Source organism: Peromyscus maniculatus, chromosome 3 (genome assembly GCF_049852395.1).
Source record: "Peromyscus maniculatus bairdii isolate BWxNUB_F1_BW_parent chromosome 3, HU_Pman_BW_mat_3.1, whole genome shotgun sequence".
Taxonomy (NCBI): domain Eukaryota; kingdom Metazoa; phylum Chordata; class Mammalia; order Rodentia; family Cricetidae; genus Peromyscus; species Peromyscus maniculatus.
The window spans coordinates 52,498,721-52,524,854 of record NC_134854.1 but is presented as its reverse complement, the minus strand read 5'-3'; the positions used below and the strand labels follow the sequence as shown (position 1 = coordinate 52,524,854).

Genomic DNA, 26,134 nt, shown 5'->3' with positions numbered 1-26,134 from the left:
TTGTGTATGTGAGGGGTGTTCCCTGCCCTCGAGAAACTAGACATACTCAGACCAAATACCATGTCTCACTCATCTTTGTATTCTTCAAAGCACTTTCTACCCACATAGCATGTATTGAGTTGGTGTTATTGAATGCATGACCTAGTTTACTCTGTAGAATTAAAATCAGAACAACACAACCATTGAAAAGGCATTTCTTCAACAAATTTTTTTTTTCTTTTGGTTTTTTGAGACAGGGTTTCTCTGGCTGTCCTGGAACTCACAAAGATCTGCCTGCCTCTGCCTCCTGAGTGCTGGGATTAAAGGTGTGCGCCACCGCCGCCACCGCCGCCACCACCACCACACTGCTGTTAATTTTCTTGGTGTTGGGAGTTTGAATTACAAATAAAACCATGTAATAGGAAGCAGATGTTCACCTCCTACAATTTTGTGGAGAGGAAAGAAACCAGTGTAGTTTTGAACTATAAGCAAGTCAATTTAGGCTAATCTGTAAAGTAAGTTTTTATTTTTCTTGTGGTACTGGGGATTGAACCCAGGGCCTCACCAGTACTAAACAAGTGCTCTACCACTAAGCTTTAGCCTTTCCCTTTTGTTTCCATTTGAAACAGGGTCTCTCTCTTTTTTGCTTTGTTTTGTTTTGTTTTTGTTTTTGTTTTTGTTTTTGTTTTTTTGAGACAGGGTTTCTCTGTGTAGCCCCTGGTTGTCTTGAAACTCACACTGTAGACCAGGAGGGCCTTGAACTCAGAGATCTGCTTGTCTCTGCCCCTCAAGTGCTGGGAGTAAAGGTGTGCGCTACCATCTCCCACCTGTCCCCATCTCTCTCTCTCTCTCTCTCTCTCTCTCTTTTTCCTTTTTTGGTTTTCTAGACAAGGTTCTCTGTGTAGCCCTGGCTGTCCTGGATCTCGTTCTGTAGACCAGCCTGGCCTTGAACTCACAGAGATCCGCCTGCCTCTGCCTCCTGAGTGCTGGGATTAAAGGTGTGCCCCACAACCACCTGGATTTCATTATATTGGTGTGTGACTGTGGACACCTGTGGAGTCAGTGGCCCACTTTTCTGAGTTGGTTCTGGGGATTGACCTCAGTTGTTAGGCTTGTACAACAAGCACCTTTCCACACTAAGCCACTTTGCCCACCTTCAACACAAGGTCCTGTTAGCTCAGGCTGGCCCTTAACTCAGTAGGATGCCAGAGCACTTTGGATTTCTGTTCATCTTGTCTTTTTTTTTTTTTTTTGGTTTTTCGAGACAGGGTTTCTCTGTGTAGCTTTGCGCCTTTCCTGGGACTCACTTGGTAGCCCAGGCTGGCCTCGAACTCACAGAGATCCGCCTGCCTCTGCCTCCCGAGTGCTGGGATTAAAGGCGTGCGCCACCACCGCCCGGCTTCATCTTGTCTTAGTCTCCCAAATAGCTGGGATGGGAGGAGGATACCACCACACAAATTGTAATTTCTTTTTTTTTGAGGCAAGTTCCCATGTCACTTGGGTTGGTGGACTCACTCTGAGGCCAAGGCTGGCTTTGACTTTCTGGTCTTCATGCTGCTGCTTCTTCTCAATGCTACAGACATTTGCCACCAGCACTGGCTGTTTGCTTGCTTGCTTTTTTTTGTTTGTTTTTTTGTTCACGGGTTCTCAATGAACAATTATCATTGAGCTCCTAGCAGAATGAAGAAAAATGTATACCTCAATACCCCCCCCAAATTCAAGTAACTAACATCAAGGAGTGAGGACAAACTGAAAACTGACTTCTTGGGAATAGTGGAATGAAAATTTGTCTGCTACTGCAACAGAGTAAACATCTTACTAGCAGGCTAAAACAGAAGCAAACTCAAGTAGGGGAAGTTCATTCCTCTAAAGACTCTTGCAGGTCGTATAGGACAGCGTCTTATAACTTACAACTCTTGGTTAAAGGGCAAAGCAACTGTAGATAGGCGGAGTGAGTCTGGAAGCATTCCAGAGAAACTTATTAAGAACACAGTACTGCTGAGCTGTAATCTCAGCACTTGAAAGATGGAGCAAGATGACCATTGAAGGGTATCTTCAGCTACATAGCAAGTTTAAGGCCAGCCTGGATCCCGTGTGACAAAATCCAAAAACAGTTGGGCATAGTATTGATCACTTTTAATCCCAGCACCTGGGAAGCAAAGGCAGGTGGCTCTCTATGAGTTTGAGGGAAGCCTGGTCCACAGAGTGAGTTCCAGGCCAGCCAGGGTTACATAGTGAGACCCTATTTTAAACTAAACCAGCCAACCAACCAAACCAAAAAGCAACACTCCTCCCCACCCCAAACCAAACAAGGCAGTGGTGTAGATTCAGTTTCTGGGCTTCAGTTTGCAGAACCTAAAGAAAATTTCAAACAAAAACAAATGATCCCGAATGGAAAGGCAGAGGTGTCAGAAGGAACGAAAAGGGAAGTACGTGAATATCTGGACACCGAGTATTGAAACTTGGTTGGAAACAAAACGTCAGGAGTTGGATGCAGCTCATGTAGACCAGGCTGACCTCAATGACAGAAGGTATGTTTAGCATGCTCAAGACCCTGGAATTGGGGGCGGTAAGATGGCTCAACAGATAGAGACATGCCACCAAGCCTGACAACCTAGCCTTGTTTCCTGATTCACATGGCAGTGGACAATCAGCTCTGAAAGTTGCCCTCTGATCCCTACGCTCAAACTGTAGCACACAAAATAAATGTTTTCTTGTTGTTGGGTTGTTAAAATGTCTTTTAATTGGATTAAACCCTACAAACCAGAACACCTGGTAACAAGGCATAACCAGGCAGCTCTCTTTAGTTACTGGCCAGCTTGGTCTCAGTCAGTTCTAGGCCAGCCAGCCACAGCTACATGGTGAGGCACTGTCTCAAACAAACAAAAACCAAAAAACCCCTCAAACAATTACTCAGTATTTTAGTGTATTTTTCTAAGGATGTCTTTTTCAGGATAATACTGTATTTGTAATAGTGCACCTCTCTAGAATATATTTAATTTGTACAGTTTTCTACTATTGTACATCAATTTCCTTTAAAATTTTTTATGCATATGAGTGTTTTGACTCAATGTATGTACTTGCATATGTATGCATGGTGCCTTTGGAGGCCAGAAGAGATTATCAGATCCTCTGGCACTGGAGTTAGAGGGTTATGAGCTGTCATGTGGATGATGAGAACTGAGGAATTGGGTCCTCTACAGCCAGTGCTTTTATTTATTTGGTTTTTTTGAGACAGAAGTTCTCTGTGTAGTTTTGGGTGCCTGGATCTTGCTCTGTAGACCAGGCTGGCCTCAAACTCATAGAGATCCGCCTGCCTCTGCCTCCCTTTGAGTGCTGGGATTAAAGGCGTGTGCCACCACCGCCAGGCACAGCCAGTGCTTCAAATCGCTAAGGCTCTCTCCAGCTCCTCTTGTACAATTTTCAAATGATATCTGCTAGTATTCAGAGTTGTTTAGAATTTAGAGTTTTTGAACCAGACATTATGGTACCTGCTTAATTGTAGTGCCAAGGCTGGATTGCAAGTTTCAGGGCAGCTTGATTGAGCTATACTATGTAAGGAATAAGTCATTTGGTCCATTGCCAGATAAAGCTTGTTATAGAATCATGGGTAAGCACTAGGTCCCTATATTCCCTAGCTGGCAGCTGGCTGCCTGTCCTGTCTAGGCTCAGTTGATCCAAGGACTGAAAAGTTACAGTCAGTCAACTACCCAACTGAGCTCAGAAATCAGAAGAAGGAATCTTGGGCCACAAGACATTCACTGGATGTTTTGTGTCTTTTTTTGTTTTTTGAGACAGGGTTTCTCTGTGTGGCTTTGAGGCCTATCCTGGAACTCACTCTGTAGTCCAGGCTGGCCTTGAACTCACAGAGATTCACCTGCCTCTGCCTCCCGAGTACTGGGATTAAAGGCGTGCGCCACCACCGCCCGGCTGGATGTTTTGTGTCTTGAACCAAAAGAGTGAGGAATTTGGGGAAGGGAAATATTAAAATTTAGGAAGATTTTTATGTCCCTAAAGAACTCAGCCAATGATAAGTAAAGGGTGGACAGACACACAACAAGGGAATTAAAAAAACAAGAACCCGAAACAAAAAAGTTTTATGTCAAATCTGCACTTCAACTATTTTGCCTTTTGTGTCAGGGTGACGCCCACCTTTCTGCAGAATTAAAAAATAATGTCTCATTCCTTATGCTCGCTGGGTCTCCATCATTCTCACTTTTTTTTTTTTTGAAAATTCTCACTTATTTAACGAGGACCAACTTTTCTCACAACAGCGACACCCTATCTCAAAAATAGTTCTCTAAATAATTGGTAGTTTTTTTTTTTTTTTTTTTTTTTTTTTGCAAATTACTGAAGATAACACGACTACCGTTTCTACTGGTTCAGTATGTACTTAAATTGTTCAATGAGTGTGCAACTGTAATGAAACAAAACAAGAACTCCATCATTTCCCTCCCAAGTATCTAGAGACCTTTCAGCTTAAAAGAATCACGGTATTTTTTTTTTTCCAGTTTGGAAAACCAGTATGCAGCCGTGGCCTAGGTATTTCCAGTTGGCTCACTTGGGCCTCACGAGGATGAGCTATTCTGTCACCCCCACCAGCCGTGAGATGAAGAAATCAACTACTATCGCAGTTAGCAAGGCGTAGGAGTGCAGGGCGACAGCCTGCCAAGGAGCTGGGAGGCTGTCGGGTGGGCCCTGCCCGGGACACGCCGCTGTGTAAGATGGCCCACCCCGAGTTCTCCCTGCACAGACTCCAATGCAGACTAGCAGCTTCCAGCTGTCCCAAACGTAGCAGAAGCATCGGGACGCCTGCTTTCCGGTGAGCTGATGTCGCGTGTTATTTCTTGAACCTGACGTGCGTGCCAGCTAGGACACAGATGAGGGGCAGTGGCAAAAAGCCCGAGGATAAAGGGTGAGGCGTCCTGGGCTCGGGCTGGGCCTCCCTACGGGCTCGCGATCCCGCCAGCATCCGTCGGGAGCGGCACCAACCCTGAGAACTTCCGCCGAACTACTTACTCCGACCCGCTCTAAGCTTGGCACTTGCTAATTTGGGGCCGGGCCGCCAGCGCAGCAAGCAGAGAGGGCCTCGGAGACCCGCAGTCTGCAGCGCAGGGCTCAGCCCCCGGGGCCGACCGGGCTCCAGAGCGGGCTAAAAAAGAGCGACGTTCTCGCGAGACCTGGGCTCGGAGGGGGGGCGGGGCCAGCGCGCGGGCACGCGCCCAGCGGCCGTTAGGGCGGAACCCCTCGCGGGAGGGGCAGGGCGGGGCGAAGCCAGCTGGACGACGATTGGCCGGACCCCCACGGGAAACGACCCGGCGCGAGCAGCGTGCGCGCTCCCGTCGCGGTGGCGGCGGTGGCGAGCGGCGTCAGAGCTCGCTAGGGGGGGTTGACGGCTTCTGGCGGGTGTCGGTGTCAAGAGGAGGCGAGAGTCGGCTCGGCCGTGTCGCGTCTGCCTCTGGAGCCTGGCGGAGAGTGAGGACGCGAGGGCTTGCTCTTGAAGGGGCTGCCATCTTCCACCTCCACGCCGTCGTGAGGAGCGCAGCCCGGACTGTCCCGCGACCCCCTCCCGACTCCCCCACTCGCCGGCCTCGAGGCCGCGGCGGCCACCGAGACAGCGCCGCGCCTCCCCCACCCCTTCCCCTCGTCCCCCGCCCGCCAGGGCCCGGCCGGCGCCCCACCCCCGTCCGCTCGCTCGCTCGCTCGCTCGCCCGCCCGCCCGCCCGCTACGCCGCCGCCATGTCGGCGCAGGCCCAGATGCGCGCGATGCTGGACCAGCTCATGGGCACCTCCCGGGACGGTAAGTCGCTGCCAGAGCCCTGGGGGTGGGGGAGGGGACGCGGCCGGTGAAGGGGAGGCCTCCGGGCGAGCACCGGGGGCGCGCGCGCGTGCGGTCGAGTAAGGGGCTCCCAGATTGGTAACACGAGGTCCCGGGCTCCCATCCGGTCCAATCAGGGCTTGGCAGGCGGGCTTGGGGGCGGTGACGGTGCGGATTGGCGGGAACGGCTGCCAATGGGGCGAGGCGGGGCCTGGAAGCAGAAAGGAGAGTTGGTGCTTTTTTTTGCTGTTGACTTGGCCGGGTTTTGGGAGATCCCAAGGCTGTCTTGCGTAGTGGGCCGGTCAGTTTTGACTGTCGGCTAGGAACCCGCGGAGCGCTGCGGCCTCCGCCCCCAGCTCTAGCTCCCTTACCCCGGGCTTTCGGATTACCCCTCGCCGCCGTCCTCTAGAGTGTGGAGAGAAGCACCCCCTCCCTCCAGGGTCTTTGAAACCTTCACTAAAAACCCCCAGTTCCAGGGACACTTCGTCGAACCCTACAGAATCAACTTTTTTTTTTTGGTGGAAAATCTGACCCAAACCATGGTTTCTTAAAGTGGGTGTGTTTGACCCCATTTTGTAAGTTGAAAAGTGTTGAGGCCTGTTTTTTGCCCCGAGAGACCTCCATTTTGTTAGACAACCTAATAGAAGCTTTCTTAGTAAATATTGGCTAATTTTCCATGTACCCTAAACAGAACTATTTGGAAATTTGATGCCCACTGGAATAGAATTGAAGGAAACAAAAGGCTTTTTTTAAAAAATGCAGTTAGATTAGAATTCTTATAGAGAGTTATCTACGTGTTGGATTATCCTTTGTTTTAGATAATTTCTAAAGTGATGAAATGTTGCTTTTGGGGGATAATTAGTATTGTACTTTCAAAATAAAGTTCAGCACTTAAAAACCAATCCAAATCCTGGCTTGTAAAAACTCGTTTAGGCAAGTTTCTTAGCGATTTAAAACTTTTTTGATAAGTTGTTTGACTTACTAGAAAAGACATACATAAATTTGTTGAGTGCTTTGCCTAAAAATACGGGAGAAGATAAAACCTATTTCAAATCTTTTTAGCAATACTTATACAGCTTTCAGTGAGTGGTTAAGTTTTAATAAAAACTCACTGGGAACTTTTCTTAATAGAACATTAAGACGAATGGGTTGGATAACAGATTTATTCTATATAGAGGAGGGAAAAATTGGAAAGAACGTAAGATTTGTATGTAGTAAGTAAGTAATCCCTTGAAAGTTAACATTAATTAAAAATACCACTGGGGTAACCTAACTTTTCATATTTGGGTAGGATATTTACAATCGCAGCATGTCTTAACATGTTCCTTTTCATCATGAGTGAGGGTATTTAGAAGGGGCTTCATACAGGATCTTAACAGTTCATCTCTGTAATAACATTTTAGAAACTTTGAGGCTTACTTTATGCAGTCCTTTTAATTTGGATAGATGCCATTATTGGTATCTTTTGCATAGATAGGATTCCCTTGTATTTCTCCAGAGTGTAGTTGGATCAAGCTATGACCTGTCAAGGTAACAATTCTCTGATAACAGCCCCTCTAGCATTGCAAAACTGAACTATTACAATATGTACATATATGTATAAATTTCCTTCTGTATAGTCTCAGAAGCTGGATTCTTAAAATTCATTGTATTTAAATTTATATTTGTGTCTCTGTCCCTGGATATTTTTTTTTTTTGCCCTCCAGACCAATGAATTTATGGATGAACTCATGTTTATGAGTAGACAATAGTATTTCGTTGAAATGATTCCATTTTCAGTGCTGTATTGAATCAGAAGAAACTAATTCTGGCCTGGTGGGAACCTGAGGCAGGAGGATTTCAGTGAGTTCAAGGCTAGCCTACATAGTTACAGGCTAGCCTGAATTAGGGTATGACCCTGCCTCAGCAACAACAAAAAAGGAACAACTACATGTATGGAAAAGTTGAAAGAAATGATTGACTATTTAGCCAGGTGTGGTAGTGCAGTGAGACTTTAGCCCAATAAAACAGAACAGAATTTTAGATACCCTTATTCTTTTGTATATATAAGATAATACAGTACATTTCCTTCTTATTACATGTTTAATGAATTTGTAATTCAGGACCTTGAAATAAAATCAGAATTAAAAATTTTTTTTTTTGGCGTACAGTAAACTTAAAGTTATCTAAGGATAGGGAAGCATAGTTATATCACTGAATAGTATCATGTCATTTGAACCATATAATGGAAAACCTTGTGTTACACACATGGACAGCTTACCAAAAATGCTGTTGTGTGTTTGGCTTTAAGAGGTGGAAATGGGGACCCAGAAGGTGGGAGAGAGATGGAAAAGGTAGGTGAGGTTGGGTATTTAAAGGAGCTTTGGTTTTTGTTTGTTTGTTTGTCCTGTAGACTAACTATAAATAGACTCTTTTGGGTAGTGGTACCTAAGGTGGCAATTATCCCCTTATCCTTTAGTGTTGAATTTGTGAAGGAATCTGAAATGGTAAAGGAATCCTGGGTCTCTGGGAAAATGTTGCTCCCCCTTTCCAAAGATGACACCCCCCCACTTTTCTAAAAGAGTTTTAATTCCTTTTTAAATTGCTTGGAGATCTAAGACTCTTGGTTAAGTGCATCTTTCTTCAGTCATTTAAATCAGCCATCTCTTAGGAGACTCATTAGAATCCTTAGGAATAGGAATTACGGTGGTAGGAAAATAAGGTAACTCGGATTACTGGGCACTGAAGAAAGCATAGTCCTTGGTGAGTGGGGGGATTTGGACAGTCAGAAGGGCAGCATGGTGGAATTGGGAGGTTGGGCAGGGGGATGACCAGGAGGTGGGAGAGAAATGCATAAGGGAGATGGGAGGGCCAAAGACAAACTTTGCCTTCTTTGCAATTTTGCCTAGGGCCCTGGTGGTGGCAACCGCCTGTGTGCCACTGAAAATCGTGCCGATGCCTGGCATACTGCATAAATGGAAGCAGGGTACCGCGTGAGTTGAAACATTGGTCACACTATATAAAGTTTGTATATGTGAATCAGTGTAACTCAAACCCATGTAACTGGGGGTCTGTCTATATTTGGAATTTTCTAATAAGACATCGTAAGTTAAGGAAAAGAACACTGGGCTGAGATTCAGGAGACCTGGTTTCTAATTAGAAGCTTGGGTAAGTCACATAACCTTTTTGCTTCAATCAAGTTAAGTCTATAATTTGTTATATGGGAAGCCATATAATTTCCTATGTTAATACTAAAAATGCTAAATAAATACAGTTTTTTTTAGAAAAGAATCACAAGTAGATACCCATTACTAGTATGTTATCTCAATTTTAAGATTAATTACATTTTTTAAAAATCTCTGTCTTAGAAAAGAGAGAGATAATTTCTTTTTCCTGAACATATTTCAGATAATAGCAGGAAGGACCACAAAGGAAATTTAAAGAAACATTTTGAGAATTGTTTTTGTGTCAGTTGAGAGAAAGCAGTTCGGTGCCCTTAGAAGACCACGGTCCTTTTGACTAGATTGGATTAATTGCAAGAATGACCCTTGGCATAAAGCCTCTTTGTGAGCACATAGTTTGTATAAGTCTCTGGCCATGATTCCAGAAAGACTTAGGAAGGTACAACTAATGTGAACTAAACAAAATTGGGGTGGACAGGAACACCCCTCAACTCCAGTGGTAGGGATCAAACTCTGGGCCTTGCATATGCTAGGGAAGCTCTGAACCACTGAACTGTACCCTTAGACCTAGGACCTGTGCCTAGATTACATCCTAAATATGGAAGTATGAAGGTACAGAAGGTTGTTCTGAAAGTACCATGTTTTAAAATTGCTTTAAATGGGAGCACAAACCATTTCTGAAAGGTTAAAATGAACCAAGAATGGTGGTGTGTCATCAGATGTGCCTTGGAAGCCAACCTATAGACCCAAAAGTGTAGATCATAGAAATAAAATTGTGTGGTATCATCCATGATGATGGGCTGTTTTGATCAGACTAAGTTGCCTACAGCTGGGGATGTATCTCAGTGGTAGAGTACTTTCTTAGCATGTGCAACGACCTATAGATTCAATCTTGAGCACTACAACCCTCCCTTCTGTCTCTCCTGGGGGGCAGAAGTAGCTCTGTGTCTCCAGCAGGGCTCTGCTTTGCCTGTCAGGTGTCAATGTTCCTGGAGTAGTTAGACCATTATTGCTGTTGTTCATGGGGCTCTTCTTTGATCCTAGCATTTGGGAGGTGGAAGCAAGAGGATCAAGAGTGTCCCAGACTCAGCTACATAGTTAATTTGAGGCTGCCCTAGGCTTCATGAGACATCATCTCAAAAAAGCCGAATCAATAAAGCACCAAAAATTTTTTAGGAATTTTAGCTATTTGGGGTAGTAATTTTACTGAGGTGTATGATAATACTTCCTCAGTTATTACAGGATGCTAATCTTAACTGCTAATCAGTTATATAATGTGCGATAACATAAAATTGAAAGGAAAATGCAGTTCAGAAAGTAATTTACCTGTTCCTAACACAAGTTTAATAAAACTTAATACATCTATCTCTATGTAGAACATTACTGCCTTTCTGTAAAATTATTGAATCAAAAATTTGTAGTGTTTTTTCCCCCCATGGATTATCTTCATTGTAAAATCATCTTTATTGTAATTTGTGTTTCTCTTGTCATCAACACATATTCTCTTAATTTTTTCTCATCTTAATGATTCATATCTTGGTCATTTGTAAGCCATCCTTTTATTATACTTAGTTCATTTCATTTTAAGTAAAAAGTGTAGCCTTTAATGTACAAATACACATTTTAAAAAACACAATAATAGGATATGTCATAGTCTAGAGCATGTACATTCTTTAACATAAGAAATTTTAGCAAACCTAAGGCCAGTTTTCCTGTGTCTGTAACTACTTGATTTTGTCAGTGTTCAGGAGTCTCCAAAACAATTGTAAGCTCTATTAGCACTTGGATAGTGAATCACTTAGTTTCACTCCTCATTTTGTATTTTGAACTCTAAATAATATTTCTATCTACAGAGCAGCCCAGAAAACAATAAAAATCTCATCTCATAGATCCCTGTTGTCTTGGAATCTCTGCAGTTGTTTAGCACTCCTCAAGTAAGCCTATGTTTCTGAGACAATATTTCAGGTAAAAAAAAAAAAAAAGAAGAAAAAGAAAAATAATTTGGTGTGTATGTGTGCAAGCACTGTAAGTGGCAAGTGTGTTTCTAGGTAAAGGAGAATGTTACCTAAGGATAAAAAGTGTTTAGGACGGAGACTACAAAAGCAAGTACGTATCATGCTCGGGTTCATTGAATCATTGTTCAGTAACATGCTTCTTACAGTGAAACTTGAAGTTGCTGAGAGTTCAGACAAACCCTAGGACTGAACACACAGAGATGGCTTAACACTAAATGAAGGTCAGTAAATGTGGCAAGACTAGGTAAATGAGCCGGGCGGTGGTGGCGCACGCCTTTAATCCCAGCACTTGGGAGGCAGAGGCAGGCGGATCTCTGAGTTTGAGGCTAGCCTGGGCTACAGAGTAAGTTCCAGGACAGCCAGGACTGTTTCACAGAGAATCCCTGTCTCGAAAAACCAAAAAAAAAAAAAAAAAAAAAAAAAAAAAAAAGACTATGTAAATGAGATAGATGAGCTTCCAGCTGGACATAGTGACACGTACCTGTAATCCCATCACTTGAGGGGCTGAAGGAGGAGTACCTAGAATTCCAGGCTGGGCTGTGGAGTGAGAGCCTGTCACAACCCCCCCCCCCAAAAAAAAAAAGTGAAATTTTAAACATGGAAGGATTACATTTGTAATCCTCTACTACTTGGGGGTCTGAAGCAGGAAGATGGTGAGTTTGAGGTCAGCCTAGGTTACAAATTAAAAAAGATGCCTGAGGCAGGTCAGTGCTGCTGCTTTTTAGGAAACAGACAGTTCTACCTACCCTAATCAGTTTACGAAGACATTGTAGACTAAGAAGATGAAAGAAGTTGGAATATCTTGTTGGAAAAACATGAGGGAGAGAAACAGGGTAAGTTTCTGACAGGAATCTTATGGCTTTAGCATACCTGCTTTCCCACCTCTCTCTCTCTCTCTCTCTCTCTCTCTCTCTCTCTCTCTCTCTCTCTCTCTCTCTCTCTCACTCACACACACACACACACACACACACAAAAAAAAAATCTGTTCCTTTTTGGTTGTGGGTGGGTATGTATCTGTGTATGCATGTGTGTATTCAGGTATGTATGTGTAGAGGTCAGAGAACACTTCTGGTGTTGTCACCCTGACCATTGACCTGAGGTCTACCTGTCTGTGTCTCTCTAGGCAAGTTGGCATTTACAAGTGTATACCACTGTGGATAACTTCTTTCTTTTTACATGGGTTCTAGGGATCAGACTTGTGCTTGTAAGAAAAGCACTTTAGTCATGAAGTTATGCTCCAGCTGTTTGCTTTGTACTGGTCGTGGGACACGTAGACTCAGGCAATTCTGTAATCTTAGCTTCCCAAATAGCTGGGACTACAGGCATGCACCATTGGTCTACTCTTGTTCTTTTGGGTTTAAATGATCATTTACTAGCAGCTACTTGGGTAGAAATGGGAAGGAAAGGCTAAAATAGATTATTAATTTTGTAGTATTATTGAGGATATAGAGGAAAGTAGTTTCTTAAAAATTCAAGTTTACGGCCGGGCGGTGGTGGCGCACGCCTTTAATCCCAGCACTCGGGAGGCAGAGCCAGGCGGATCGCTGTGAGTTCGAGGCCAGCCTGGGCTACCAAGTGAGCTCCAGGAAAGGCGCAAAACTACGCAGAGAAACCCTGTCTCGAAAAACCAAAAAAAAAAAAAAAAAAAATTCAAGTTTACATGTTTTTGATTTAGCTGAATAACTTAATGTTAGAAAGTAACATACAGTTCAGTCAATTGGTTAAATGTCATATTTTGTTAACATTGGCCAGAAAAAGAACCTAACTTTTTTTTTTGTAGAAAACACTCTATTGACCCATATGTTCTAATTTAGTTGTGAACCATGTACAACTGATGTTTGACCTATTTGACTCATCGTGAAAAGAATTTAACCAGCTGCCTTTGCTGAATCTTTTGTCCTGTCTCAAGAATATGGTAAATTGTTTGTTTTTATTTTCTTGAGACCTCAGATTTCTGTAGGCCTCAATTTTATATTTTAGAGTTAAACTATCCAAAGCTTGGCCTTTCAGTAGGGAGGGTGGATATTTATGGAGGGTGCATAAATATACCAAAACTGTACCAAGTTTTGTGTTGTATTCTGTTCTGCTGTCAGTATATTATGCCCTTTGCAGTTAGTGCTTGAAGATGTTTTAAATAAAGGGTTAGTTCTATGTCTTCCTGCTTTTTATAAACTCACTTATTTTTAGAAGTAGGAATCCTTATAACCCAGGGTGACCTTGAACTTCTGATCTTCCTCTGTCCTGAGAATGCTGGAATTACATGCATGGACTATCCGCAGCCAGTTTTATGTGGTGCTGGGTATTAAACTGAGGGCTTCATGCATTCTTGGCAAGCACTTTACAGATAAACACTCATTTGGCCAGATATAATGGCTCATACCTCTAATCCTGCCTAGTGGGAGGCTGAGCAGGAAAATTTCTGTGTTTGAGGCCAGCCTGGGCTACAGAATGAGACTGTCTCAAACTTCAACCCCCTCTCCCCCCATCAGAAACATTTTGTATGCTACTGTTCTGTGGTCAGTCTGTGTCCCAGACTAGCCACAGTTGCATTCCTGTCGCTTTAGAAATTCATTTACTAACCGCCGCCCCCCCCCCCCCCCCCAGGTTTTCTCTTTGTAGCCCTGGCTGTCCAGGAATTCACTCCGTAGACCAGGCTGGCCTTGAACTCTTAGAGATCTGCCTGCCTCTGCTGGGATTAAAGGCACATGCCACCACTGCCCAGTTCAAATTCTTATTCTTTTTTTCTTCTTCTTCTTTGTGGTTTTTTTTTTTTCCTTTTTTTCTTTTTCTCTTTTTTTCTCGAGACAGGGTTTCTCTGTGTAGTTTTGGTGCCTGTCCCAGATCTTGCTCTGTAGACCAGGCTGGCCTCAAACTCGCAGAGATCCGCCTGGCTCTGCCTCCCAAGTGCTGGGATCAAAGGCGTCCACCACCGCCTGGCTCAAATTCTTATTCTTGAGGTGGAGGCCAGCAATCTATGTTTAAGATACTTTACAATGATTTTTTGTTGTTGTTTTGAGACTAAGTCTGTGTGACCATGGAACTCCTTATGTAAACTAGGCTGGCCTAGAACAGAGATCCAACTCTCCCTGTGTCCTGAGTGCTGAGATGAAAGGCATGAGGCACCATGCCTGGCTCTTAAAGTTTTGATGCAACTAAAAGTTCAAGAAACCCTGTTATAGATAAATGTTTCCCACCCTTACTGTTGTTGTTGTTTCGTATTAATTTTTTTCTTTTTTTTCAAGACTTTTCTCTTTGTAGCCCTGGCTGTCCTGAAACTTGCTCTGTAGACCAGGCTGGCCTTGAAATCAGAGATCTGCCTGCCTCTGCCTCCCGAGTGTTGAGATTAAAGGTGTGCACCACCATCACCTGACTTAGTAACTTTTTTTCTTTGTCAACTAACTTTCTAAAAACTTTAAGTTTTATATATGTGTGCTTGCAAGCATTTGGTGGGGTGGTGCTGGGGATCAGACCCATGGTCTTCTGCAAAGCTAGGCAAGCACTCCACTACTTGTGCTATACTATATTTCAGCACTTGGTTTTTCCCCCGGTTTTTCAAGGCAGGGTTTCTCTGTGTAGCTTTGGTGCCTGTCCTGGATCTTACTCTGTAGACCAGGCTGACCTCAAATTTAAAGAGATCTGCCTGGCTCTGCCTCCTGAGTGCTGGGATTAAAGGCGTGTGCCACCACTGCCTGGCTTAATATTTTTTTTTAAGATTTATTTTTATTTTATGTGCTTTGGTGTTTGGCCTACATGTATGTCTGTGAGGGCATTGAATCCCCTAGAAGTGGAGTTACAGACAATTGTGAGCTGCCACGTGGGTGCTGGGAATTGAGCTTGGATCCTCTTGAAGAGCAGCCAGTGCTCTTAACCACTGAGCCATCTCTCATGGTCCTGTTTTTTTAAGCAGTTGGCATTACAGGCCTGTGCCTTGAAGCCCTGCTTAATTAAGTTAGTTTTAGAAAGACATTTGTCACAAAGAAAAAAAAAAGGGGGGGAAAAGGAAGAAAAAAAAAGACATTTGTGTTGCCATAAAAAACAAATACAGATAGAAAGGTATTGTCATAATGATACAACTAGACTCTGTTTTTTGTGTTTTTTTGAGACAAAGTTTCACTATGTAGTCCTGGCTGGCCTGGAACTCTCAATATAGAACAAGCTGGCCTCTACACAGAGATCTGCAAAACCTCTGGCTCTGAAGTGTTGGGATTAAGGGGATACATCACTATGCCCAGTTTATTATATTAGTTAGACTCTTGTCACCTAGAAATCCATATGCTAAAGGTTAGAATTTGTCAGGTATATTAAATAGAATAATATTGCCAAGTGGAAACATCTTTCATGAGTTAATGTTTCTTACTGTCTGGTAAGTATCTTGTTGATGAAATGGAATGACATCCCAAATCATCTTGTGCCAATTCCATATTTTGGAAAATACTGTTCTTAGTATTCATATAAGAAGTTATTTGCCAGTGTATTTCCAGCATACATTCAGGCCTATGAGTAGAATTGACTAACCAGAAAAAATAAACTTGTGAAATGGAGAGTTTTCAATCATCTCTAGGGAGGTCACCTAGACCTGCAGAATGAAATTACTTTACTTAGCTTGGCTTCTCATTTTTTTCTTTAGTATTTTGGTTCATGAGAGTCACCGGTTCTATAAGATGTCACTAATACAGTGGCTGTATGAAATAGGAACACAGCAATAGAAATCGCAAGGAGAGCATGCTTCTGATTTATGGAAGGGGACAAAGAGGGGCATACTTACTTGCCAGGAAAGAGATGATTTATCTTAGGCACTAGAAACTTAATAGTATGATGAATCTGTGTCACAATTTAATTTGTAGTATTAGAATATTTACGACTGGTTTGTTGATTTTTGTTTTGTTCTTTGTTTTTAAATTTATATGTGTATGTATGCCTGTTTGTATGTGCATCATGTGTATAGTGCCAGAGGAGGGCAGAAAAAGTCATTGGATTCCCTGGAACTGGAGTCACAGGCAGTTGTGACCAGCCTCATGTGGGTGTGGGAAATCAAGTGTAGGTCCTGAGCAGGAGCTTCCAATTCCTTTAACTGTTGGGGACTATATTTCCAGCCCCACAGTAGTGTTCTGATTGATTGTTTGAAAAACTTTAGGGTATAATTCATTCATAGCAATAGAATCTCAATTACTTTCCTTGGTATCCCCCAGTTTGCTTTAGTCTTTTGTTTTGTTTTGAGATAGGGTTTCTCTGTGAAGTTTTGGCTGCCCTGGAAATCCCTGTATAGATCAAGCTGGCCTCAAAATCACAAAGACCTGCCTGCCTTTATCTCCCAAGTTATTCTTTTTCTTAGAAATTTGAGGTGTAGTTGGTTCATTTCTTCTTTTTCCCCCCCTCTTGTCTCTGTCTCACCTAAGCTGGCCTTGAATTTAGGTGATCCTCCTGCCTCTGTCTCCTGAGTTCTCGGATCAGAGGCATGAGCTACTTGTAATCCTAAAGAGACCAAAAAATCTAATATGTAAATATTTACAAACATTTATGTTTAAGTGACACATTTTTTATAGTGATTATGGTTATTTAATTTTGGAAACAAACACCTATATGAATAAACAAGTAGTAGTTTTGTATATTTTGGTCATGTTTTAAAAAGAATGACAGAGTCCCCAGAGGCAACCCTTGTGAATGTGATGTATGTTCACAGCTTTTCTGCTGTACTATTCTGTAGGTTCAAGGCTCACCTCTCCTTCCTGATGCTGTGTTTTTCAATTTTAAATTGTCATTAGGTTGTCACTTGTTTTTCAGTACTGTTTTTTTCTTTCCTTATTGATTTTTGATATGGGGATTTTTTTTTTGATGTTTGTATTTATTTTGAACAATTGGGGACTTGATTGTTTTTTGAGACAGGGTCTCAAACGTAGCCCTGATAGCCTGGAACAGCCTCAGGAGTTCTGAAATTAGAGGTTAGCCCTACCACACCTAGCTCTTTGAGGGTCTTTTTAATGGATAAATCAGCCAATCACATCATCTTTGGTTATTTTCAGCTATTTCTTCAAAGATTGCCTTTAATTTGGATGTAGTGGTGTACATCTGTAATTCCAGCAGCTGAGAAGCTGAGGCAGAAGAATCCTAAGTTCTAGCTAACCTGGTCTACATGGTGAGATTCCCTGTCTCAAAAGAAAAAAATAAAAATGGGAGGAAAAGATAGCTTCTATTGCTTCTAATTTTGTATGTAGAAAATTCTAGATAGAAGGAATCAAATAATCAGAGTACAAGTGTTACTGTATCAGAAATGAACAGCAACTCTGATGGAAATAAAGTTTAGTAGGCTGCAGCTTTTAACATCAGTGCTAAATTCTGTATAGCCTTATTAAAACTATTTTGAGAGAAGGTCTCACTCGGTAGCTCCTTAGTCTGCTTTAGCACTCACTGTGTAGTATCACTATGTTCAAGCTAATGGCAGTCCTGTTGCCTCAGCCTCCCAAATTCGGAGGCTGCAGGCATGAGGCATTATGCCTGGCTTTGTGTTAACCTACTTGGCAGTTTAATTCTTAGGTTACAATTCAGGCCTTTGTAATGTCTCTCTTAAATCTGAGAAGTATGCTGATTAAAAAAAACTCCTACAGTAGATGTCCCCAAGAATATAATGGCACCAATTTTTGTTTTTTGTCAAGACCCTTTGCTTTGTATAATGAGAGAAGACTAGGTTGGAACAGTAGATGAAATGTAGCCTTGGAATTTAGTTTCTTTAGGATTTCTGTTCTTAAAGTTGTTGTAAGCCTTTTCTCCAGCATCATTTTTTAAAATAATTTTTTACGAGTTTTCATACATAAGTGATTTAGGTTCTAAAAGTTGGTAAAACATCAATAGTCTTTGATCATATACAGCAGCACTGAAATTACTAGCTGGTGTGGTACATGCTTGTAATTCCAGAAGTTGGAAGACTAGGGCAGAAAGAGTGTGAGTTTGAGATCAGCCAGGGCTGCATTAGTTATACTTTGCTTCCAACCCTTGTTTCTTCCCTTCAACCCCCGAAAGTATTTACTTTTTTTCTTCCTAAAATAAGCATTATAGTTAAAAGTTTTTAAGCTTGTCAAGAGGATTATGGTTGCAATTATACTAGTAGCCATTAGTGATTATTAAAGTATAGGACTGTATTAATTAAAGAACTGTAAAGAAACAGTTTTCTAAACTGTGTAAGTAGCCCTATGTTTACATTTTCTGAAGAGAGAGAAAAATGCTACTGCTAAGTGTTATTTATACATTCAGAAATATTTTGGCATTCCATTGGAAGACTCATAACTATTGGCTTCTGTATATAAATATCTGATTATATTATTAAGATGTTGTGAGTCCTTTTATAAAATATAATGTAAATTGCTTAAATATGCAGTAGATCAATCTGAATATATTTATTAAGGTAGCATGAAGGGGGAAATAAGTATTTTAAAAAGTAACTACAAAAAATTGGGCATGGTGATGCACCCTGTAATCCCAACACTTGGCAGGTGAAAGTGGAAAGAGCAGAAATTAAAAATCTTCTAGCTACAGGATGAGTTCTAGGCATCCTGGGCTACAGGAGACTATGTGTTGTCCCCCCTCCCCCCAAATAAAAGTAATTTAGGGGCTGGCAAGGTGACTCTGGTTAAGAGCACTTGCTGCTCTTGTATCAGTTTCCAGTACTCACTTGACAGCTCACAACTGTCTATACTCCAGTTCCAGGGGATTCTGTGCCCTCTTCTCACCTCTGAGAGCACCAGGCACAAGTATGATACACATATATACATGTAGGCAAAATTCATAAAAGTAAAAGCCCAAGTAATTATAAGTTGGGTGTGGTGCTACATACCTGTAATCCCAGCACTTGGAGAGGCTGCGGCAGAAGGATCATGAGCCAGCACTAAGCCAGCTTTTCTGTCTCAAAAGCAAAAACTAGTAGCAAAAAGGTTCATATATATATATATATATATATATATATATATATATATATATATATGCATGTTAAAGGACTTACAAAGATACACGAGACAAGTAAGGTGCAAGGAGGACTGTATTATAAAAGTGGTCAGGTTGGTTGACTCCTCAGTACAGTAGTCACCTTGGTTCATATGAAGACACAGGGCTTTAATTGTGCACTTCTTAAATTATCTCCATGCCCTGGAATAGACAAGAAACTGGCCATAGGTTTTTATGTAATTCCTATACTGTTATGTGGATGTACAGCTTATATTGGAAGAAAGGGTATTAATAGCTTGTCTTTGTATTTGGGGATTAGGCAAACAAGAAGCTACTCATTTTCAATTCTATTCTTATTTCTAGCTCTAAGTTTTCTATCCCTGAAGGGGTGTAGGTCTCATTTCAGAGGGAAGGAGCCTGTTGTGTCCCAAGCCAACTGAGTGATAAAAGGTCCTAAACACACCTGCAGATGGTGATGGTGGACACTCGGCTCATCATACTAGAAAATGTGGGAGAACTTTCTTGTCCCTGCCTTCATTAATAGACATGGGATACTTGCATTGCTTTGTATGCTGATGCATTTCCTGCTCTACTCTTGGTTTTCCCAAAGCTGAGCTCTGAGCTAAATCTGTACAAAGAAATGTTGACTGCTTTTATATATAAATTGCTTGTCATTAATGCTTGATGATATACAGTAAGATAGGATTCTGCATACCATTAAATATGTCAAGTATTACAACTTTAAGGTTCTTTTGAAATTACCATACTAAACTCAGTTCACTTTTGCTAACTTCACAGTTGTTGATCACATAGCATGGTCATCCACTCACAGCTTAAAAAAATACAGGGAGCATCGGAGAGAATGGGTAAAGTAAAATTTTGATGTTTTTAAAATAGCACCTAAATTTATGGAAGTTGATTTGGCTTATTGTTTGTGAGGGAGGGAGAGGGTGGGAGAAATTGAGGGGGAGGGGTGGGTTTTGGGAAAATGGCATGCACTGTGTACAATGTCAGATACCACTTAGGCCAAGGTTTTATGTGCTACTGATAAAATTTATATCAAGTCATAGGTTCGTAATTCCATATTGGGTATTACAACAGGTTATGTTTTCCTTCACAGCAGATTGAAGGGAATTTTGAGAGCAGTGTTGAGTTCAGTTTGAATGGGAACCCTGGCTTTAGTGGAGGCTTTTTCATATCCAGTGAAACCGATGCCTCAGTACCACCTTAGTTTCAGTTAGTGGATAGTTTTATATATATATGCATTTTAGTTTTTATTGTATACTTGTGATTCAACTGTTCTCAAGTGTTATAATTTATGACACCCAAGAAGGGGTTGGACAAAAGAAGGCAATAAAGTTGTAACTGAAGATAGTTGTTTGGTGGACATTATTAATGGAACTTTTGGTGCTTCTATTCAAATGAAAATTAGTGGCCACCCAAAATTATAAATCAGATTTCTCACTGGACCTAGTGGTACAGGCCTATATATAGTCCCAGAATTTGAGAGGTAGAGGCAGGAGCCTCTATTTTATTTTTATATTATGGTATTTTTTTTATCTATATAGTGAGTTTTAAGGACAACTTGAGCTACATGAGACCCTGCTTTAAAAATAAAAAAGGCCTAATTCCTCATTCTAAAACCTTGCATTATGATTATACATAAAGCTTAATTAATTTTTGTGGAGGTCATAGGGCAGAGAGACATTTTTTTTTTTTTTTTTGGTTTTTTTTTTTTTTTTTTTTTCGAGACAGGGTTTCTCTGTGTAGCTTTGCGCCTTTCCTGGAACTCACTTGGTAGCCCAGGCTGGCCTCGAACTCACAGAGATCCGCCTGGCTCTGCCTCCCGAGTGCTGGGATTAAAGGCGTGCGCCACCACCGCCCGGCGAGACATGTTTTTATAGATAAAATAATTTGTTTTTGTTGTAGACTATGCCTGATCTAATCACTGCATCATTTAAGATTTTTTTCTCTTTTTTGAGATAGGGTTTGGATTTTCTGTATATCCCTGGCCATACTGGAACTTGCTCTGTATACTAGGCTGGCCTTTCAGAGATCCACCTGCCTCTGCCTTTCAGGTGCTGGGATTTAAAGGCATGTGCCACCACTGCCCAGCTCAAAAATTTCTTAAAGTTCATTCATATACAGTAAATATGGATTGGAGAAAGATTTTAGAAACCAAATTTCACCCTCTAAAAATTGTACCCTTGACTCCAATCTCTGTATTCCCAAACATACTCAGCCATTTGCCAAAGCTGAGTATAGTTTTCTTACTGTTCCCCACACCTTCAAGCCTTTGTAAACTTTGTCAAAGATACTATTCTGGTCTGGAATGTTTGTTTTTCCTCTAAGTCTTGTTTGTAGTGTTGGGATTTTGGCTTCTACTTAAATCCATGAAGCCTTTCCCAGTTTCTTCAACCTTTTGGTGTTAGTTCTAGTATGTTCAAAACATCCCTTTGATACTTGAGGCATGTTATTTTGTGTTATTTTATTTATGTTTCCTATTTCTCTAGTGAAAATGTGGACTCCTTGGGAGCAGAACATTTGTCTTAAGCTCTGTTACTCTATTTTGTAGCACAGAGGATAGAGTCACTAATAGGTTTGATTCTATGATTAGGATCTAGTGTCATTGTGACAGGGCAGTTCCCTCCAAATTTGTTATTAGTTTTGAAATACATGTGAGAATTTATTAGGGGAATTAACTGAGATTTTGTGTGTGTGTGTATGTGTGTGTGTGTGTGTGTGTGTGTGTGTGTGTGTGAGAGAGAGAGAGAGAGAGAGAGAGAGAGAGAGAGAGAGAGAGAGAGAGAGAGAGAGAGAGAGATTGAGATTCATTGACCAGGAAACACAAATATATAAAGCATGTTGAATTGATAAAATCTTGTATTAGAAGGATTTTTTTTTTCGTATTCCCTATTTGTAGTCCCTTTTTTCCCCCCACTTTTTTCTCTTAAAGTAAGTGGGTTCTATTTCATCTGGTTTCTTTTGAAAAACATGGTTTGGGCCAGATGTTGTGACAAAGATAAAAGTTAAAATCATTTCTGTTTTAAAATTGTGTAGTTAAATTATAGTTATGTCATAAGCCCAAATATATTCAATGCTGCATGATTTTGTAATTTTGTAGCCAAATTGTTTTAAAATATTAACCATAAAGTCCCCCTAAGTGGAACTTGTAAAATATCAATAGACAGATCCTCACTTACATGTCCTTCTCAGAGTATTGTTTATGTTGAACTACTAGTTTTATTATTTCAGTAAAAAGATTTTTATAATGGCTTATATTTGAAAGCTGTGTTTGATATTTTTGCTATAGTTATCAAATGTTTATGGAATACCTGCTTATTTGTAGTGAAGTATTTTAGATGCTTTTTTTTTTTTTTGGCATTTGTAGAAACTCATTCCTTCATTATTTTAAAGCTCACCAGGGCTACTGTTACTATGTTTATATTTGTAATTGTTCATGTTTTATCTGATAGTGTCTTCAGGGCATGGATGTACTTAATGTGATTTCTTAAGCAAAAATAGGCACCTTATTAGATGAGATGTTTGATTAGAAAATTGTAAATTTTAGCTTTATTCTAAGACCTCACTTAGACCCCTTCTACCTGTGAGCCTTGAACTGATACTGCTGTTTCATTACCAAAAGCTTAGATAATTGTAGCAGGGTGATTCCGAGATCTTCGTCCCCAAGAAATTTATCACTTTAAATACTTAACTTAATTACAGTAGAGTTTTAAACAAAGTCTTTTTAGGATCCAAAGGCTTCTACTATAGTTGTAGGTTTCTGATGTGAGCTTATGGTAGTTTGGTTCTCATATGAGCTTGAGGCACTCACTAGTCTTCATTGAAACATACTTTTAAAGAAACATTCCTCGAGTAGCCCAAGGGCCACTCGTATAGTTCCAGTCTTGGGCTTTCGTTATCTTTACTCATATTTTTCTCTGGGCGTATACTTTTACTAAGTCAGTATTGTAAAAACAAAACTACAAAAAACAAACACTCTGATTTTGTTCACTTTTGTTTTCATATACAAGAATCTTTACAGACAACATGTACTTCTAGGTGCTGTATTGAAATTGCTGGCAGAGTCTATTCTATACAAACTGAACAATCTGGCCCCTTGTTTTATTTGTAAAGGTTCAATGTATCTATGCCTGCCTACTTCAATCTGCAAGGGAGTTTCAGAAAGGCCCCGCATTCGCCGAGCCGTGAGTTATCACTAACTTTTCAGATGTGTTAATGAATGTGGAACAGAAGCAGTTGTGTTTAAAAGGAAATAAAAGTCCATCAAAGTAACATAGTAGCAGGCTTGAACACTAAATGGATTATCCCAAATTGTGTCACAAATAACCTACTAGAGATAAGCCTCAGAAAACCTATTGTTGAACTGCTCTGAAGCTATGGTTTTAGCATATTATCTTTCTTAAAAATGTATGTGTCCTAATTGCAAATCAGAATGTTCTTTACATCTTCTTAACCAAGTTAAAACAATTTGAACAAAATCTTACCCCACAGTTTAGTAGACTTTAAGTTAAGCTCTTCAATATAAGAACACTTAAAAGGGGTAAAGTTTGAACATTTTTTTTGTTTGTTTGATATTCACATGTGAAAATACAGAACTTAATTTAAGAATTGCTTCCTAGTTGAAATGTTTGGAGTGCTGTAGGTATCATGTGAACTGTAGAGGTATTTACAATCTCGTTTGTTTCAACAGTTTTCGCTTCAGTAATTCACCAGTAGGTTTTCATTTATCAGTGATATCAACTTAAGGCTATACCACATTTTTTAGGGCTTATCGTTCTGCATAGAGGAAACGACCCTGTGAGTTTTTCTTTTATTTCTTCAGAGAGTCTAAGCAAAAAAGTTGTAACTAACATTTGTATTTTGTTACTCTATCTAGTTACCTTTCCTTTTCTTAGACTCTTTAGCTTTTGAGTAAATAGCTTTATTTGATAAGCAGGTTGGTTGCTTCTGTTTAGGAGTTGTGTTTTTTTATTTTTTTTTTTATGAGCACAGAATATATTTTATATTGCTTAGTTTGGCAATATAGCACAGACCACTTGGAAGTGTGGAATCTTTGGAGGTATTAAAGTTAACATTTCATTAGGCAATGTGCCTTTGTTTGACTGGTGTGTAAGTCCTTCTTCCAGGTTTGTACGCTCTTAAACACCTTATTCTACCCTCTTAACTCCTCCCAGCAGCAAAAGGGAGACACTTCAACTGGAACAAAATAGTGGAAGAAATGGCGTCTGGGGTTCAGTGGGGATTCGCAGTGTGTATGCAATGTTTGAAAGATTACTTTTTATGTTTTTAAATTAATGTAAATAATTACAGAATAAATTAGTGCTTACTGTCAAGAGACAATTGTATACCGTAGAAACCCTTGGTGGGTCTGCTGCAAGTTGCTTAACCTCTTGGGGCCTCATTTTCCTCATCTGCAATATGAAGGAGTTGGACTTGATAACCTATAAAGTCCATTCCTGCTCTAAAATCCTATGCTTTTCTGAAGTACTTTTATTTAACAGAATGCTTTGCTTTCCCACTTTGACTGTTTATTTGAATTACATTTGCAGTACATAAACTGCAACTGCATGTTGTCTAAAATAGTTTTTCTATAGGATGATATATAAAAAACTAATCCCTCCTGGGTTGATTTATAAGTGTCTGTATATAGATAGTCAGACACCAAAAGCTAGTGGTAACTAGGACTTTCAAAATATAAATATTGTCTAGTTGTCTAACCTTGAATATTATTAACTTTTCTATATTACAGGAGATACTACTCGACAAAGAATCAAATTCAGCGATGACAGAGTATGCAAGAGCCACCTTCTCAACTGTTGTCCCCATGATGTCCTTTCTGGAACTGTACGTGGTTATTAAGTTGTTTCATTACTAGTGTACTACAAAAAGGAAGTTCTTGGTCAAGTCTTAATTTTTTTTTTTTTTTTTGGCCAGATTACTTGTTATTGTTTTTAACAGTGTTAGAAAAGATTTGCATCCCTTTCTTTGTTTATTCCCACTGATAATTTAATTTTTTTATATAATTTATTTATTTTTATTTTATTTGCATTGGTGTTTTGCTGCACATATGACTCTGTGAGGGTGTCAGATCTTGGAGTTACAGACAGTTGTGAGCTGCCATGTGGGTACTAGGACTTGAACCCAGGTCCTCTGGAAGAGCAGTCAGTGCTCTTAACCACTGAGCCATCTATCTCTCCAGCCCCAATAATTTAGATTTTTAATAATGGATTTCCTTACAGAAGTAGTTGTCTTGTTTTCATATATTTTTCACCATTTTTCTGTTGGTTTTGTCATTCTTGTTTGATTTCTCTTTTCTTCTGGACCTGGAGATGAACACAGAACTTTGCACATGCTAAGCACATACTTAACCACTGAGACATATCCCAGGTTCTTGACTACTTTTTGTTGTTATGGTGGTGGTGGTGGTGGTGGTGGTGGTGGTGGTGGTGGTGGTGGTGGTGGTGGTTGGTGTTTTTTTTGGAAGGTTTTTTTTTTTTTGGGCTTTTTTATCTTTTAATAAAAGATTTATTTATTTATTATGTATACAGTGCTCTGTCTGCATGTATGCCAGCAGGCCAAAAGAGGGCACCAGGTCTTATTACAGATGGTTATAATTGAACCTGGGACCTCCGGAAGAGCAGCCAGTGTTCTTAACCACTGAACAATCTCTCTACTACCCCCCCCACCACTTCCCCTCCCCCTCTTTTTTTTGGGGGGGGGGTTTGTTTTTTGTTTTTTTTTAAGACTGGGTTTCCCCCTATCTACTTTTTTTTTTTTTTTTTTGAGGCAGTATCTGTTTCAAACTGCTGGTAACCTTGAACTTGAGATCCTCTTGACCTTCACCCTCCCAAGTTCTGGAATCGTAGATATGTATCAGGAAGCTGGTCCACGAGCAGTTTTTGTTTGTTTTCTTCCCCTTTTATTTAATTTTTATCCAAAATGTGTATATTGGGATGGTTCCCCGACGGATTTGGGATTCAGGGTGCTTTTAGTGCCACTTTCTCCTGAAGGAGCATCCTTCTGTAAGCCTTTCTTTTCTGCCTGTAGGCTGACAGAGAGAGGACAGTGAAGCAGCCAACACTAGACAATTGTTTGTGCATGGCTCAAGACCATTACAGCATCTTGGGTATTTTATACCCATTAAGTAGGAGTTGGGGCTCTGTACCAAGTGCTTTTTCTTATTTCTTCTTCTCTTCTGAAGAGGG

At 40.7% G+C, this 26,134-nt stretch overlaps 1 protein-coding gene across 25 annotated transcripts in view; it reads left to right on the top strand.

The window, feature by feature from the left end:
* The first annotated feature begins 5,184 nt into the window (after positions 1-5,184).
* The window catches only part of Luc7l2 (LUC7 like 2, pre-mRNA splicing factor), a 64,057-nt gene continuing 43,107 nt past the window's right edge, over positions 5,185-26,134 (top strand). For 2 of the 25 annotated variants that reach the window (XM_076566461.1, XM_006990420.4), the window contains exons 1-4: positions 5,302-5,779; positions 8,686-8,769; positions 23,043-23,113; positions 24,679-24,773. In XM_076566461.1, the coding sequence (XP_076422576.1) occupies positions 8,732-8,769; positions 23,043-23,113; positions 24,679-24,773 (204 nt within the window). In that variant the 5' untranslated portion in view covers positions 5,302-5,779; positions 8,686-8,731. Of the gene's footprint in view, positions 5,780-8,685; positions 8,945-8,979; positions 12,449-12,628; positions 12,889-13,792; positions 17,107-19,703; positions 19,772-23,042; positions 23,114-24,103; positions 24,182-24,678; positions 24,774-26,134 lie in introns of those variants that run through there. The other 23 variants (XM_076566482.1, XM_076566480.1, XM_076566479.1 and 20 more) reach the window with 22 other exon arrangements.